General features: G+C 48.7%; 1 protein-coding gene across 1 annotated transcript in view; it reads right to left on the bottom strand.

Moving 5' to 3' along the window:
- Positions 1–15,911, bottom strand: part of IDH2 (isocitrate dehydrogenase (NADP(+)) 2) — a 32,856-nt gene extending 16,945 nt beyond the window's left edge. Inside the window, exon 1 of the mRNA XM_089687626.1 lies at positions 15,683–15,911. Coding sequence (XP_089543752.1) covers positions 15,683–15,791 — 109 coding nt within the window. The 5' untranslated portion in view covers positions 15,792–15,911. The remainder of the gene's footprint in view (positions 1–15,682) is intronic.
- Between the last annotated feature and the right edge of the window lie 1,209 nt (positions 15,912–17,120).

Below are 17,120 nucleotides of genomic sequence, written 5' to 3' on the forward strand. Positions count from 1 at the left end.
TGCAGTACTTGGCACCCACTACAGCAAAGTGATGGTGTGAACTGGCCCCATGCCTTGTCTTTCACTGGGACTGTGCTGGACTAGCCTGCCTAGTGCACCTGGTGTGAGCCAAGTCCCTCTGGTGTGAGCCAAGTCCCTCTGGTGTGAGCCAAGTCCCTCTGGTGTGAGCCAAGTCCCTCTGGTGTGAGCCAAGTCCCTCTGGTGTGAGCCAAGTCCCTCTGGTGTGAGCCAAGTCCCTCTGGTGTGAGCCAAGTCCCTCTGGTGTGAGCCAAGTCCCTCTGGTGTGAGCCAAGTCCCTCTGGTTTTATTGCAATTTATTAACACCAATTTTGCATTAAAATACAACACAATGAGGCTGTGCAGAGTTTAGATTTTCCAGAAATCAATGTTTTGGAGTAACAGGCGGTACACTACAAGCTCCTGCAGTGCAGTTTGCAGTAAAGTTCAGTGGAGCCAGCAGATGTGTAGGAGCAGCTTTTGTGCTGGATGTTCACCATCTCCCTCCCCACAGGTGGGATAGTAGAATCCAGGAAACATGGCGAGAGGCACCCATTTGGGGAGCATGAAAATGGCTCCCGTTGATCTCTTGCTTTCATCCGATCTGAAAGCGGTCAGCTTGGTGGCATTTGCATGCATTCCCAGCTGCTGCAGCAGCCTGGAAGGTGTAAGGCCTCCTCCTGTCAGCACATGACATGGTAGGAGCTAAAGCAATACTCCAGGCACACAGCTAACTAGAATTGAAGTGCAGACAACTACTTGCTCTAGGATCCAACTCTGTACAAGATCTAGAAACATTTCACAGTTGTAATCTGTAGGTGCTGGGGTAAGAATTTTAAGTGGTTCTCCTGGGCAATATTTTATTGTGCTCAACATTCACTAAAAATGCTGAGGGTTTAAAGTAGGACTAAAGGCTTTTTTTGGATTAAAGGAGGGTTATAACCCCATTAGATTTTTTGCCATTGGCATCTCACTGGGGAAATTAACATTCACTTCCAGTCCCATTGCCAAAACAGGAAGTGAGGTAATCCCTGCAAAGAGAATCCATTGAGGCTCCCCAAGTCATCAAACTGTGTCCCCATTGGAACAGTCCCCCCCTCCCCCCACTCTTCTGGGGTCAACCCAAAATTTGGGATTTTTCACGGTCAATGGTAAACAGGACAAAGCGGATGAATCTCACTAATGGGGGCCACAGACAGCAAACAAAACAAAGTGTACTAATCCCTCTCCACCACCCAAAAGTTTTGCCTTTAGTTACTTTAATGCCTAGCTTGCCGCAGAAAACTGGTTAAGATAAGGTGAGCGTTTAATGCCCCTTACTGAATTTCATGAACCCACCATAAGATGTCCTATTACTGTTAGTGGGAAAAGGAAAGCGAATTCTGGAACCTTTGATGTACAATTGCTTTGGTAACGTGAACTAGAGCCACAGATTCTCTGTACTAGTGTTCACAAGTTTCCTCACCAGCATTAACTTCTGGCTGCCGGGTCTTCAGCTCACCTTGATTGTCCAGCATGGGATGTGCAGGAGTTCATTCATCCCGGCACAAAGGCACTGTGCCAAGTGTATACCCCATGCTATGCTAATGCAGCTCAGAATATTCTGAAGACTGGGAACAGACAGGCAAGCTATATTATAAGACATAGAATGTCTTCTGCAACAGCCTACCTGCTTCCACAACTAAGCCAGTCATACAGGGATCAGCGTTGGGCTGGTCCAGCAGGAACGGACTGAATTTCAATCCATGTATGATGAGAGTGGTTGTACAAACATCAATCTACCAATAACTGTACAACCACCCTGTTGGGTTTTCATGAGCAGCGCCACCAGTTGGCAGTACTGATCTGTGTATTCTGCCAGCAGGGAATTTGTCTCGCCATCAGAACACAATAGCTCAGCAGGAGTGATTCCCCCACCCACAGAGTGTGGACAAGAGGAATCAGATCATTTTTTGTTCAACCAGCTGCCGGGTGAATATTTATGCAAAACATGGTCCACAAACTGATCTGTCAAAAGATTTAACCAGTTAAGGCAGGTGACGCAACTATTTCTCACTTTGCTTTAGGGCTTGTTCACACCAGCAAGCTGGGCTGACAGGAAACCATTCTGATATGCTGAACCCGGTGAACTGCAGTTTAACATACCTTTAATGTCACAAGCGACATTCATTTCTATTGCCAGCAGCACAGTGCCAGGAGGTGGACTGCATTGCCCCACATTGTGCTGAACTGCCTGCAGTACTTGGCACCCACTACAGCAAAGTGATGGTGTGAACTGGCCCCATGCCTTGTCTTTCACTGGGACTGTGCTGGACTAGCCTGCCTAGTGCACCTGGTGTGAGCCAAGTCCCTCTGGTGTGAGCCAAGTCCCTCTGGTGTGAGCCAAGTCCCTCTGGTGTGAGCCAAGTCCCTCTGGTGTGAGCCAAGTCCCTCTGGTGTGAGCCAAGTCCCTCTGGTGTGAGCCAAGTCCCTCTGGTGTGAGCCAAGTCCCTCTGGTGTGAGCCAAGTCCCTCTGGTGTGAGCCAAGTCCCTCTGGTGTGAGCCAAGTCCCTCTGGTGTGAGCCAAGTCCCTCTGGTGTGAGCCAAGTCCCTCTGGTGTGAGCCAAGTCCCTCTGGTGTGAGCCAAGTCCCTCTGGTGTGAGCCAAGTCCCTCTGGTGTGAGCCAAGTCCCTCTGGTGTGAGCCAAGTCCCTCTGGTGTGAGCCAAGTCCCTCTGGTGTGAGCCAAGTCCCTCTGGTGTGAGCCAAGTCCCTCTGGTGTGAGCCAAGTCCCTCTGGTGTGAGCCAAGTCCCTCTGGTGTGAGCCAAGTCCCTCTGGTGTGAGCCAAGTCCCTCTGGTGTGAGCCAAGTCCCTCTGGTGTGAGCCAAGTCCCTCTGGTGTGAGCCAAGTCCCTCTGGTGTGAGCCAAGTCCCTCTGGTGTGAGCCAAGTCCCTCTGGTGTGAGCCAAGTCCCTCTGGTGTGAGCCAAGTCCCTCTGGTGTGAGCCAAGTCCCTCTGGTGTGAGCCAAGTCCCTCTGGTGTGAGCCAAGTCCCTCTGGTGTGAGCCAAGTCCCTCTGGTGTGAGCCAAGTCCCTCTGGCTTCCTGCATCACCAACTTGTTTGCTGGGTATAGAACCAACAGAAAGATGGAGGTTCATTCTGGTTATGCTTCAGGTTACAGGTAGTCTGGCCCATCCGTGTCAATTTCTGCATTTGTGGGCACATGGGAGTCACAGCATCCTGCGCTGGCCAACAGCCTTTCAAAATCCATGACTGGCTGCAATATGCAGAAGGATGCTTTACCGAGCAGAAGCATTCAGGGACACATGACCACAAGCCTCCTGGGTGCCGGATATGCCAGAATTTGACTCAAACAGGCCTCATGTCCACGTGTACGAAGCCCAAGACATATGATGAACACGGTTACACTAAAGTGTCTGCAATATGGTGACATGGCAGAAATCCCAAGAGTGACAGCGATGCAAATCCTGCATTCTGTAGAAGACTTCACAATTTCCACTGTAGATTCACTGATTTTCCTGGAGGTGCACTTTCAAGCAAAACTATATACTCTACTCCAGCATTGATATGGGATGTCTGAATCCCCTTGCAGGTCGCCAACATCTTCACCAAGTTCTTCCAGACAGCATCCAGAGCCATTGTAACTGTGTATACCAGGATGATGCAACTTCTGCGCATGCGTGGGAGTTTCTTGGTAGGCGCCAAGATTGTACACCATAATCAGGTCAGCAGCATACATTGGGAACAGGCAGGTAATTCTCTAATTGCAAAGAAAAATGAATGATGTATTCAAACCTAACTTTGATGTTAATTCTACTTCAACTGTCCAAATTATAGGAATGGGATCTGTTCCAGCTGTAATCTTCAGTGATGACTTTTCCAATACAAAACCATTAACCCCCCCATTGTCCTCATGTTGTACAGATGTGCCCTTACAGTGCTTCATATGTACACAACATATAGAGAACTGCTATGACTACAGAATTCTGTCCAAAAGCCAAGAAAGGTTGTGTACGTGCACCGCACTCAGTCTCCAAGTATTGAATGTCCATAGGAGTAAAGCAGAACTCCTGTCAAACAGGTAAAAATCAATCGCACATTAAATGAAAACTGGCTTTTACTGCAATATTCAGTAAAGAGATTTCCTCCACAGTACTTTTCTGCCACTAGATGTGTTCAGACTAATGGCCAGCATCATTCAGCTCACTTTGGGCCCCGGTGTCGTGGACCTACCCCCAGGCCCATGACTGGACAGTGAAAAGAAACGGCACAATGATGAGCTCATAGTCATCTCTTTGCTTTCTCATATCAGCATGCGTCTTACCAGCACAAACAGTTTGACTGCCGCTTCTTCCCCTCACTCCAGCCTGCTATACAGGGACCACTAGAGTGTTACCAGGTCAGATTCAGGTGCTGGCATTTAAAGCAGAACTTTACCCATAATTTCTTTAGCAAGGTACATTCAACATTACTTATACTACCAAATTAGTGTGCTGTAGATTGCCTCCAGCATGGTTCCTATTTCTTGCAGGAAGCTGCCATTTTTGCTGAAACCCAGAGCCCCTGAGCAGCAGTAAATCTTTAGGCTGTCAGCATATTGGCCTCTAGTAGCTCTGATTTTCTGAACAGAGCAGCCTGGATCCTCTTCTCAGATACCCTGCCAGCACTCCAGGCCCCTCCTGTTGGGTGCCCCCATAGTGAGCAACTTGGGGGCTGGCTTCCGGGCTGCAATTCCTGCTGTTATTGACCAAGTGGGGATGACATGACTCCTGCATGGGAGCTCAGATCTGGCATTGCTGAATTTGTACAGTGAGCTACCCATGCATGACTCACTGTACAAGGGCAGACAGGCAAGTAACTTTAACCCCTTCACGCCGGATTGTCTCAGCGTGAAGAGGAGTTCCTGCGCCGGGAGGTGGACGGGGCTTAGTGTCATGTGGCCGCCGTAACAGCACGGCCGGTCACATGATCGGGAAAGGTCCTGATCGAAAGAGCGGACCGGGACCTTTCTGTGAGTACTGCACATGTGTGCTGGGAGCGTGCAGGGAGCGCGCTCATCACATATGGTTTTTGTTGCATGAACGCAAATGTGTGGCTGGCGTGAATGGGTTAAGGGAGATAAAGCACATATCCTCTGCATTAAATTTCCTCTCAGTTTTCCCATTTAGAGTTCCAGCCCCAAGTTTTTAAAAAAGCCTTTATCACTTTAAACATGTCATGCTTACCTGCTCTGTGCAGTAGTTGTGCACAAAGCAGGCCCAATCCTCCTTTTCTCAGGTTCCCTGTGGGCACTCTTGGCCCTTCCAAGCATGCTCACTCCAGAGCCACTGCTCTACATGTCCATTCACACAGCACAGCTTGGCCCCACCCCCCTGCCATCTACTCACTGATTGACCCTAGCGGGAGCCAATGTCTCAGCCAATGAGGAAGGAGTGTCCCACTGCTCTTGTGCACATTGCTGGATTGGGCTCAGGCAAGTTTTAGGGGGGGGGGCTGCTATACAGGGTTGCCTTAATGCATAAAATGCATGACGGTGAAAACCTTCAGCTTTCACAAATGTAAAGTGATAAAGTTAAAAACATTTACCATAATGCATTGCTGCGGTCAAATTCAGCAAGGAAGAAGTAGGGGTGGGGCCAAGTCCTGCTGTGTAAGTCTAGGGATCGTGGATCCGTAAACAGTCGGGGCGCTCGCAGGCACTATGTGCATCCATAGCAAACTGCTCGCTATAGGGACACAAAAGGAGCCAAGATCATCGGTGCGGGACCAGAGAAGAGGATCAGGACACTCAGCAATACCACTGCACAGAGCAGGCAAGTATAAATTGTTTGTCATTTTAATTCCTTTTTTTTCACTTTAGTAAATACCAAGATTGGTTTGCCCCGTGCAGATGTGCTGCAGGACTTTAAAACCCAAGTAAGCCCTGCAGTACAGAAGCGCATGCGCTGGTTTCCGATCTGTTCATGCAGGATTTCCCACGCATGCAGAGATGGATATCAGGGAAGTCCAATGCCTTTTGTGAATACAAGGCAAGTCACCTGTGCATATGCAGATGTGGTGAAGGGCTTTGCCAGGGCCTCAATCTGGAGTCCAACAGAGCATCATAAAGCTGGTGCTGGGGTGACTGAAGCTTTAAATATAAAATGTAATGGTGTAGTAATAGAGCTGCCATAACACGTTTTATATCTTCCTGGACTTCAGGTTTAATCAGGTAAAGCCGATTCTTAAAACACAAAAGACCAAAAAGGCTTAAAAACACAAACTCAAAAAACAAAAATCAGATTAACAGAAAATGAGTCCCCAACACCTGTGCTGAATGATATTTGTAATCCAATTGGAAGAAAACAATCCAAGTAAAAATTGCTGATTTCAGCAAACTAGGATGTCTCAAACGCCTTCCCTAGAACGTGCTGATCAGTGAAGCTTCTGCTCATAAAACATTTACTGTGCCTTACTAGGATTTTAACAAGTAGCATTTAGAATTTTAATTTAGTAATGGCAACTGAAGAATGGAAATTTTCCACTGAATACAAAGAACACCAACTGCCTGTCCTGGACGCCAGCCAACTCACATTCCAGATCTTAAGATTGCCTTTGTAAACTACACTCAACTGACCTCTGCATCAACCTTGACAACATCCCTTCCAAGGACACTCCAGACTAGGCCTCGCCATATCCATCTGCCTTATAGAAGGCATTGCCAGCAGGGAACATTTAGGGCCGGTTCACACTATAGAAATGCAGCGCAGATGCATCAGATGAGTTTTTACATGCATGTTGCTGACGCATTCCGGTGCATGTGTTATGTATTCTAGTAAATTTTTCCCCTCTTCCTTAAATGTAAATAGGGACATGTGCATTTGTTTGTTTTTGGTGCGTTCCACCATGTTCCAGTACAGTTCTGTACAGAAAAATGCAGCCTGTTCCACTTTCTGCAACTGGAATGCACTGGAACTGCAAGCACTGATGTGAACTATGACATTGATAACCATATAACTGACTCTGTACTTTTTGGATACAGAAAAAAAGCAACTGAAACCCATGTAGTGTGAACTGGCCCTTAGCCCTGGTTCACACTGATGGTGTACAATTTGCGTTTAGTGCGAATTCTGCACTGCATCAGAATCGCACCCAGTTCATGCAAACCACTGGGTGTGTGTATGTTGAGTTAACATACCCCGACAGTGGTCCGCAAAACACGGTGTGTTGTGCAGAATCTGATCGCAGAGGTGTGAATATCTATGCGATCCGAATCTAGTGTGGACCCAAAAAAGGGTTCTGCATGTTTTGGTGCAGTGTGATTAGAGCCTTACAAAATGTATGGCTCCTATCGCACCGCACACAAAGTGCATGTGATTTGCACAGGAATTCGGTTCTTGAGCGGCTCACATGCGATATACCGCACATATGTGAACCCAGGCTAAAAGTGTTTCTAAAGGCTGTAGTTTTTTACCTTCATGTATTGTATGCATGAAGGTAAAGAAAGCTGTGTAGAAGCCCCCCCCCCCCCCCATACACACACTTACCTGAGCCCCATCCTGATCCAACGATGTCCACAAGAGCCTTGGTTCTCTGGAGACTCACGTCCGATTTGCTGAGTCAGCAGGGGGAGCTATTGGCTCCTGCTTCTGTCAATCACAGCCAGTGAGCCAATCAGGAAAGGGAAGGGGCAGAGCCAAGCCGCAGCTCTTGTGCGCTATGGGGGCACCCAACAGAAGCAAGGTGTCAAGGTGTCAGGACTGCTGGTGGGACCCAAGAAGAGGAGGGTCCAGGCTGCTATGTGCAAAACCATTGTACAGAGATGGAAAGTTTTTTTTTTTTTTTTAAAAGACCATCACTTTGTAAATTCCAAGCAATGGAACAAAGTTTCATTAACCACCATCACCCTAGCATACCAACCATGTGCAGCACAATTGGTGTCAAGGCATTTGAAAATGCAACAAGCAGACTTGCAATATATAAAACTGCAGCCATTCCCGACACCATGGGTATGGGAATATTCCCATATAAAGTACAAGAATGCACTACTGAGATAGGATTCAGTTACTCTGCCAGTCTGCAGCCAACAATAACATGCCTGCAATGCCTGAGTGTGGAATATTTTCCATTCTACATTTGGTCATATGGTGTAGGGGAACATTTCACAATATAAAAGGAAAGTAGTTGTAGAACACAGATTCCGGTTACACTACGGCAACAAAAGTTGCCAAAGCTGCAAACAATTGGGAAACCTGCACTGGACCATTTGCAGAAATCCATGGATACTGACTGGTTGCCAATCCCCAATCTATTACTTTTCCTTAAAGTGAAACTTTATATAAATAAAAGTGTGTGAACAGGCAGGATTTTTAATGGAGACATGCTTCATCTTCTGCATTAAGGCTTGGCTCACGTGTGGGTGGTGCCGCTGTGGATCCGCACGAAAATCCGTGCACCCGCACAGAGGAATGCAGACCCACGGGTGGGTGCCATTAGTTCTAATGGCATGCTGCCCACATTGGAAAATGCAACCGTACTGGGAACAGAGGTTCCCGCACAGGCTGCGTTTTCAGAAGTGCAGGGACTTCTTCCGTGTGTCACAGGGAACGGGAGTCCATTCAAATGAATGGGCTCTCATGCCCACGCAAACTGCAGCCCGCATATACAGGTGAAACTCAAAAAATTAGAATATCGTGCAAAAGTTCATTTTATTTCAGTAATAAAACTTAAAAGGTTAAACTAATATATGAGATAGACTCATTACATGCAAACAAGATAGTTCAAGCCGTGATTTGTCATAATTGTGATGATTATGGATTACAGCTCATGAAAACCCCAAATCCACAATCTCAGAAAATGAGATTGTGAAAAGGTGCAATATTCTCGGCTCAAAGTGTCCCACTCTAATCAGCAAATTAAGCCATAACACCTGCAAAGGGTTCCTGAGCCTTTAAATGGTCTCTCAGTCTGGTTCAGTAGGAATCACAATCATGGGAAAGACTGCTGACCTGACAGTTGTGCAGAAAACCATCATTGACACCCTCCATAAGGAGGGAAAGCCTCAAAAGGTAATTGCAAAAGAAGTTGGATGTTCCCACAGTGCTGTATCAAAGCAGATTAATAGAATGTTATGTGGAAGGGAAAAGTGTGGAAGAAAAAGGTGCACAAGCAGCAGGGATGACCGCAGCCTGGAGAGGATTGTCAGGAAAAGGCCATTCAAAAGTGTTGGGGACTTTCACAAGGAGTGGACTGAGGCTGGAGTCAGTGCATCAAGAGCCACCACACAGACGGATCCTGGACATGGGCTTCAAATGTCGCATTCCTCTTGTCAAGCCGCTCCTGAACAACAAACGTCAGAAGTGTCTTACCTGGGCTAAAGAAAAACAGACCCGGTCTGTTGCTCAGTGGTCCAAAGTCCTCTTTTCTGATGAGCAACTTTTGTATCTCATTTGGAAACCAAGGACCCAGAGTATGGAGGAAGAATGGAGAGGAATACATTGCAAGATGCTTGAAGTCCAGTGTGAGGTTTCCACAGTCTGTGTTGATTTGGGGAGCCATGTCATCTGCTGGTGTTGGTCCACTGTGCTTCATTAAGTCCAGAGTTAACGCAGCCGTCTACCAGGACATTTTGGAGCACTTCATGCTTCCTTCTGCAGACGAGCTTTATGGGGATGCGGACTTCATTTTCCAGCAGGACTTGGCACCTGCCCACACTGCCAAAAGCACCAAAACCTGGTTCAATGACCGTGGGATTAATGTGCTTGATTGGCCAGTAAACTCGCCTGACCTGAACCCCATAGAGAATCTATGGGTCATTGCCAAGAGAAAGATGAGACATGAGAGCGAACAATGCAGAAGAGCTGAAGGCCGCTATTGAAGCATCCTGGTCTTCCATAACACCTCAGCAGTGCCACAGGCTGATAGCTTCCATGCCACGCTGCACTGAGGCAGTAATTGCTGCAAAAGGGGCCCAAACCAAGTACTGAGTACATATGCATGCTTCTACTTTTCAGAGGTCCAATATTGTTCTATGTACAATCCTTGTTTTATTGATTGCATGTAATATTCTAATTTTCTGAGATTGTGGATTTGGGGTTTTCATGCGCTGTAAGCCATAATCATCACAATTATGACAAATCACGGCTTGAACTATCTTGCTTTGCATGTAATGAGTCTATCTCATATATTAGTTTCACCTTTTAAGTTGTATTACTGAAATAAAATGAACTTTTGCACGATATTCTAATTTTTCGAGTTTCACCTGTATGTGAACCAGGGAGTAAAGGATAATTTCACCTTTGGGAACATGTTATGCGTTACACATTTTTAGGGTGGAACATGTTCCCAATGCTGCAGCCACTGCCCAAACCCCCCCCTTCTCTAACAGTTACCATGCACAAGCTGTCACTTTTTAAAAAACTGTGCTGCCATGCAGGGCTCTGCCCCCCACGGCGTTCTGTGAATGCGTGAACTACATCCCATACAGACAAGCAGATATACTGACAGGTCTGCAGACCCGCATAGTACCAGCGATCTACTTGTTGCTGGTGCAATGCTTTACAGGCTCCTGCAACCAAAATACATACATTTTTACTTGCAAAAAACAAGTGCATTTATTATCTTTGGTCAAAAGTTGACTTTATCCTTCAAGCTTTCCTGTCCTCCCCTGTACAGCAAGCTGCGCTCAGCTCACTGTAGAGATTTGGAAATGCTATAGCAGACTGAGCTCCTGCGCAGGAGTGACGTCATCAGACCAGGCAATGAAAGCAGCTGGTGCCAGATACCCAGAAGCCAGCCACTTGAAGGTGTCAGTGGCTGGGAGTTCCAGAATGTCACATTGCTGAAGCCAAGGTCAGTATAGTTGTGCTTTAATTCCCCAGAAACTAGCTACCATACCAGGGATCAGGCTCCATCTAATGCAAGCATGGAATCCCACCCTTTGCCAAAATGTGGTACCTGTAATTTTAGGAATCTCGTGTTTCGCACCATACACACTGAAGAACAAGTGCCATAATGCAGATATTCTGCATTCTGGGCGTGCATTCCTGAATCCACAGGGCCCTAAACATACATATTCAGTACAGGGTTCTAACCCATCCGGCCACAGCATATCACCCCAACAGCCTACAGGCAGCAGGACTGGACACTACTGTCTCCCAGGCACATTAAAATGCCAGGATTTGACCCAGGAGCTAGCCTAGTGTGCAAGGGGCCTAACGCTAAAAGTATGGTCAAATAGGTTTGCAAATTTGCAAAGTAAAAAATAATGAAGCATTCATTTGGCACTGAACAGGGTTCCGGCTGAACACTAATCACTGGATTGTTCAGAGCCTCCTATTCATAGAATAGCTTGCATTCTTATCAATTAATGCAAGTTGCCGAGATTGTGAATTTTATCTACACCTCCAATCTCCTTCCTCTAATCACAGAATGAGGAGAGAATTCATAAGACATTCATCAGGCATTCTCATTAAAGAAAAATGATTCTAAATATATTCAGATTAGATGTGCAAAATGCTCAGATCCCCTTTAATTTCTGCCCACATAATGATCACATGACAGGACAATTCTCCAACAGGGACTAAAAAAAAAGCCAGACAAAAGGTTCACCCCTTCCCCCACCAGAGAAAATTGATTTTAACCTAGTGCTCACTGAAAGAAAGCCCATGACTACAGCGGGCTATTAGATTACACAGACATATGGTAGTTTATTATCCAAGTGTGCAAAAGTAGTAGAAGAGGTCTCCTCCCAAAAACAATGGAGCTGTCCCTACACTAAAAAAAGTCCACCGTATCTGGTAGAAGCAGCCTATTGTATGTCATTGCTGAGGTTTGTAGGCTTTGTACCCTTATTTGAGTCCTATACAGGACAACAGGCACATGGACACTAGAAACGTGTGCTGTATGTCATCTGTAAATAGAGTACAAGATGTCAGGCCCTACAGATTGTGTCCTGCCAGGAACAGAAGCAATCTACTGCATACAATTGCTCAAGTCTGCAATGCAGATTTGCAGGCATTGCGCCCACATCTGTGCGCTGCACAAAGCAGGCAGCTAGCAGAGGCAATCTACTGCCACTGTAAATGGTCATTAGTGAAGTCTAGAGCACAGGATGCCAGGCCCTGCACAGTTCAGCTGGCCAGTGGGCAGAAGTGCACTATGCCATTTGTGAGATCTGGATGCCAGCAGTGCTGGCATTACACCCAGATCTGTGTCCTGTACAGTTAGATCCCAGGGACTGCACCCCAATCTGTTCCTGTAGGTAAGATCCCAGGGACTGCACCCCAATCTGTTCCTGTAGGTAAGATCCCAGGGACTGCACCCCAATCTGTTCCTGTAGGTAAGATCCCAGGGACTGCACCCCAATCTGTTCCTGTAGGCAAGATTTAAGGTAAAGCACCCCCAATCTGTTCCTGCAGGCAAGATCCCAGGGACTGCACACCAATCTGTTCCTGTAGGCAAGATCCCAGGGACTGCACACCAATCTGTTCCTGTAGGCAAGATCCCAGGGACTGCACACCAATCTGTTCCTGTAGGCAAGATCCCAGGGACTGCACACCAATCTGTTCCTGTAGGCAAGATCCCAGGGACTGCACCCCAATCTGTTCCTGTAGGCAAGATCTAAGGTAAAGCACCCCAAATCTGTTCCTGCAGGCAAGGTCCCAGGGACTGCACACCAATCTGTTCCTGTAGGCAAGATCCCAGGGACTGCACACCAATCTGTTCCTGTAGGCAACATCTAAGGTAAAGCACCCCCAATCTGTTCCTGTAGGCAAGATCCCAGGGACTGCACCCAATCTGTTCCTGTAAGCAAGATCTAAGGTAAAGCACCCCCAATCTGTCCTGCCAGGAACAGCAGTAGCAGTCCATTACATGCCACTTAATCTGCAGCACAGTCTTCGGGGCACTGCACATAAACAGGCAGTCAGCAGAAGCAAGCTACTGTAAGCATGTCTTCAGTGACATCTGCAGCACAGGATCCCAGGCCCTGAACCTGATCTGCATCTGATAGTCAGGCTGTCAGCATCTACAATATTACAATCTGTCATACGTTCTGCACCCAGACCTCAGTCCTGCCCAGTCCAGCTGGTCGATGGGCAGCAGAGGTGTTCTGGTGCTGGTAAAGTCCAAATGATAGAATCCAAGGCTCTGCATCCAGATCCGGCACATGGGCTGCAGAACATAGGTGCTGCATGCCATTAGAGAAATGGAGAATACAGGATCTCAGGCACGGTTTCCAGGCCAGTGTTCTGCCAGGAACAGGGAAGCAATGTCCTGCATGCCCTTGGTGAAATCTGCAGAATGCCCTGCACCCAGGTCTGGGTCCTGTACAGTCTAGCAGGCATCTCGGTGGCATAAGTGTGCTGCATGGCATTCATAAAATCTGGAGGCCAGGCACTGCACCTGATCTGTGTCCTGTACAGAACAGAAGACATCTATTGCATTCATTTGGTGAAATCTGCAACAAACTGCACCCAGATCTGAGCCCTGTGCAGTCCAGCTGGCAGATGTGTACTGCAGAATACAGGACCTCAGGTACAGACGTCTGCAGTACAGTTTTCCAGGCATTGCACCCGGATCCATGTGCTGCAGTCACAGGCAGCCAGCAGACGCAAGCTACTGTAAGCATGTCTTTACTGAACTCTGCAGCACAGGATCCCAGGCCCTGAACCTGATCTGCAGGTCAGTCACACGGTCAGCATTTACAGTGACAGTAGTGATACCTGCAACAGGCCCCGCACACAGATCTGTGTACTCCAGTTCAGATGGGCAGCAGAAGGGTGGTGGCATGACATTCGTGAAATATAGAAAGTAGAATCCCAGGAAATGCACCCTGATCTGCTTCGGAGTTCATGGCAGGACACAGGTCAGGATGCAGGGCCTAGTAGCCTATATTTTATTAATGCCATGCACCACCCTTCTGCTGCCCATCTTCCAGCTGGACAGTACAGGTCACAGATGGGGTGCCAGGCCTGTGGCCCAGTATTTCAATAATGGATTGCAGCACACATTTGCTGTGCATGTACCAAGTGATCTGTACAACATGCGGATCTGGGTTCAGTGATTGTTTTAGATTTCACAATGGCATGCAATAGATTGCTTCTCAGTCCCTGGCAGGACACAGATTAGGGCAGAGGGCCTGGCATTCTGTATTTCACCATGCAGCACCATTCTGCAGCCCATATGTCAGCTAGAAAGGACAGATCGGGAATACCTGGGATTCTGCATTTCACTACTGGCATGAATCACCCATCCACCAGGTGCGGGGTACAGGGCACAGATCTGCATGCAATATCTGTGGTGCATTTCACCAATTACATGCAATAGATGGCTTTCCTGTTCCTGGCAGGACAATCTAAAGCATGACGAAATCTACAACAGACACGGCACCCAGACCTGTGCCCTGTACAGAGCACCCGGCAGATGGGAAGCAGAAGTGTGCTGCATGCTACTAGTGAAATCCTGAAGGCAGAATCCCAAGTAATGCACCCTGACCTATGAATCTCCATTCATGGCAGGACACAGATTGGGGGGCCTACCATCCTGTATGTCACTAATGTCATGCAGCGCCCACTGCTGCTCATCTGCCAGCTGGACTGTACAGGTCACAGATGTGGGTGCAAGGATTTGTGTCCTGTATTCTGCATGTCTGGTTGCAGGGCCTGGGATCCTGAGTTCACTAATGCCATGCACCACCTGTCTGCTGCCTATCTGCCACCTGGACAAGACAGATTGGGTGCAATGCCTGACAATCTGCATTTCATCAATGGCCGCAGCACCCCTTCTGCTCTCTACAGGGCACAGATCGGGTGCAGTGACTTTCCACAGATTTCACCAAGTGCATGCAATAGAATGCCTGTGTTCCTGGCAGGACAATGTACTGCATGCAAAAGGTGAAATCTACAGATATTGTACCTAGATGTGTACCCAGCACCTGGCCAGCAGAAGGGGTGCTGCATGCCATTGGTGAAATACAGGATCCCAGGTAATACACCAAATCAATGCCCTGCCGGCAGCAGAAAGGTGCTGCATGATGGAATACAGTATGCCAGGCCCTCCACCCTGATCTGTATCCTACAGGGGACCGTGAAGCAACCTTGTGCCTGCTACTAGGGAAGTCTACAACCAGCCCTGCCCAGACCTGAGCCCTGTACACAGCACCTGGCAGATTGACAGAAGGGTGGAGCATGGCATTAGTGGGACCCCAGGCGCCCCCCAGCTCTCAGGGACGCGGAACCCCAGGCGCCCCCCGCTTCCCAGATCTCAGGGACGCGGAACCCCAGGCGCCCCCCGCTTCCCAGATCTCAGGGACGCGGAACCCCAGGCGCCCCCCCGCTTCCCAGATCTGTACAATGCACTGTGAGGCAGGCAGAAGCGCAGCAGCAGTGATGTCCTGCATGCCCTCAGTGAAGCTGTCCCGGTACACAGGCGGATGCTGCAGCTGTCTCTGATCTAACATTGGCAGCGCGTGGTCCTCTAATAATAACTCCCCTCCTCCCCCTGTGGGCGGAGTTCCGACCCCCGCACTGCCCTTATCTCCCACCCTCCCCCTCTTTCGGAGCTGTGGAGGTCAAACCGATGGAGATGATAGGAGATGACCTCCCCGGGCGGGAGGACGGGGACGGAGGGAGGATGGAGATATGCAGACCACACGGGGCCCGCAGTAGCGTGTACCGGGGATGGGGGGGTTCTCCGGCGGATACTCACAGTTCCTCTGCTGCTGGCACAGGGCCGGGCTCAGGGCTCCCGGGTTCTTCCCGAAGGCGGCCGCGGAGGAGCGGCAGACGGAGGTGACAGCTCGGAGGTAGCCGGCCATGTTTTCCTCAGGTCGGGGGAGAAGAAGACGGAGGAGACTGGAAGGGGGGCCCCGGGTTAATCAACGCGCACACGTCCGACACTTCACCCCCGCACAGCCGCCCGGCTTCAAGGGCGCACACGTCAGCATCGCGGCAATTTATAGCAGCGGTGACGTCACGTTCAGCGGCGACTATTAGGAAGAGGCGGGACCAAGAGGGGAGCCGGGGGCGCGCCTGATCTACTTTTCATTCATTCATTTCCCCCGCGCCGAGTGTGGGGGCGCGCTCCGCTTATGGGAGCGGGGCGCGCGAGGTGACTCGTGCACTGCCGGCGCTGTGCACGTTCAATCACACACTGCACACTGATGAGGAATGAAGTCCTGATAATAAATATCATTTATTGATGAATAAAGTTCAGTGTTCATCACCCTACACAGCCGACCTTCACCTCACCAATGTGTCCTACCCCCCGGCCTACACTCACCTAGGCCTGACCCTTCCCTGACAGGATGTCCTTACCGAGTCACATTCCACACTGGAGGCACCAGTCATCCCAGAAGCCACATTACTGGTGAAACGGGGTCTTCAGGCCCAGCCCTGTAACCTCTTCCCTGCCGGAGCTCCTTGTACCCCCTCATATCTCCCCTCATCACCATTCATTGTTAATGGCCCCCCAAACACAGCCAGCAGACTTGCATGTTTGCAAAATGGTCAAAATGCACAAAGCTGAACATCCAAAATGGTACAGGAGCTTCTGTGGCGCGTTTGTGGTGCTAAGAGCATTTCATTCAAATGACTAGGCTGCGCAATGCGTGTAGCATGATACACTGCGTGTTCACAAGATGTGGAGTTCAGTGTTCACGGTTACATGCAGTTGCAGCATGGTTGCGGTACTTTTTTACAGGCCTTTTCATGCCAAATGTGCTTGGATGCATTCCAGAACACAATGTTTCTCAGTGGGTGCAATGCGCACTAATGCGTTGCGGTTGCATTCATTTGACAGCAGTAGAGTAGGCTGCAGTTTTCACAACACAATGCACAGTGCGCAAAAAACCCCGAAGGCGAGAGACGGACATGATTTCATGGGCTGCCCTTCGCACTAGAAATGCACAAAAGAAGTCCCTGACCCTTCTGCAAAATTGCGGCACACCGAACGGCAAGACGCTGCGGGACCATGTGATTTGGCATGCGTTATTAGATGCACGTGGGTGCCATTAAGAATGAATGGAACTGCCGCACATTAGCTAAAGTGTTGTTTCTGTGCGTGTCAGGAAAGCACGTGATTTGGAACGTGTTCCTGACATGCACAGATGTGAATGTAACCTAAAGCATTATTTGTGTGGTTTGTT

This window comes from Staurois parvus, unplaced genomic scaffold, assembly GCF_062004578.1.
Source record: "Staurois parvus isolate SC_StPar_1 unplaced genomic scaffold, SC_StPar_1.0 ptg000432l, whole genome shotgun sequence".
Taxonomy (NCBI): domain Eukaryota; kingdom Metazoa; phylum Chordata; class Amphibia; order Anura; family Ranidae; genus Staurois; species Staurois parvus.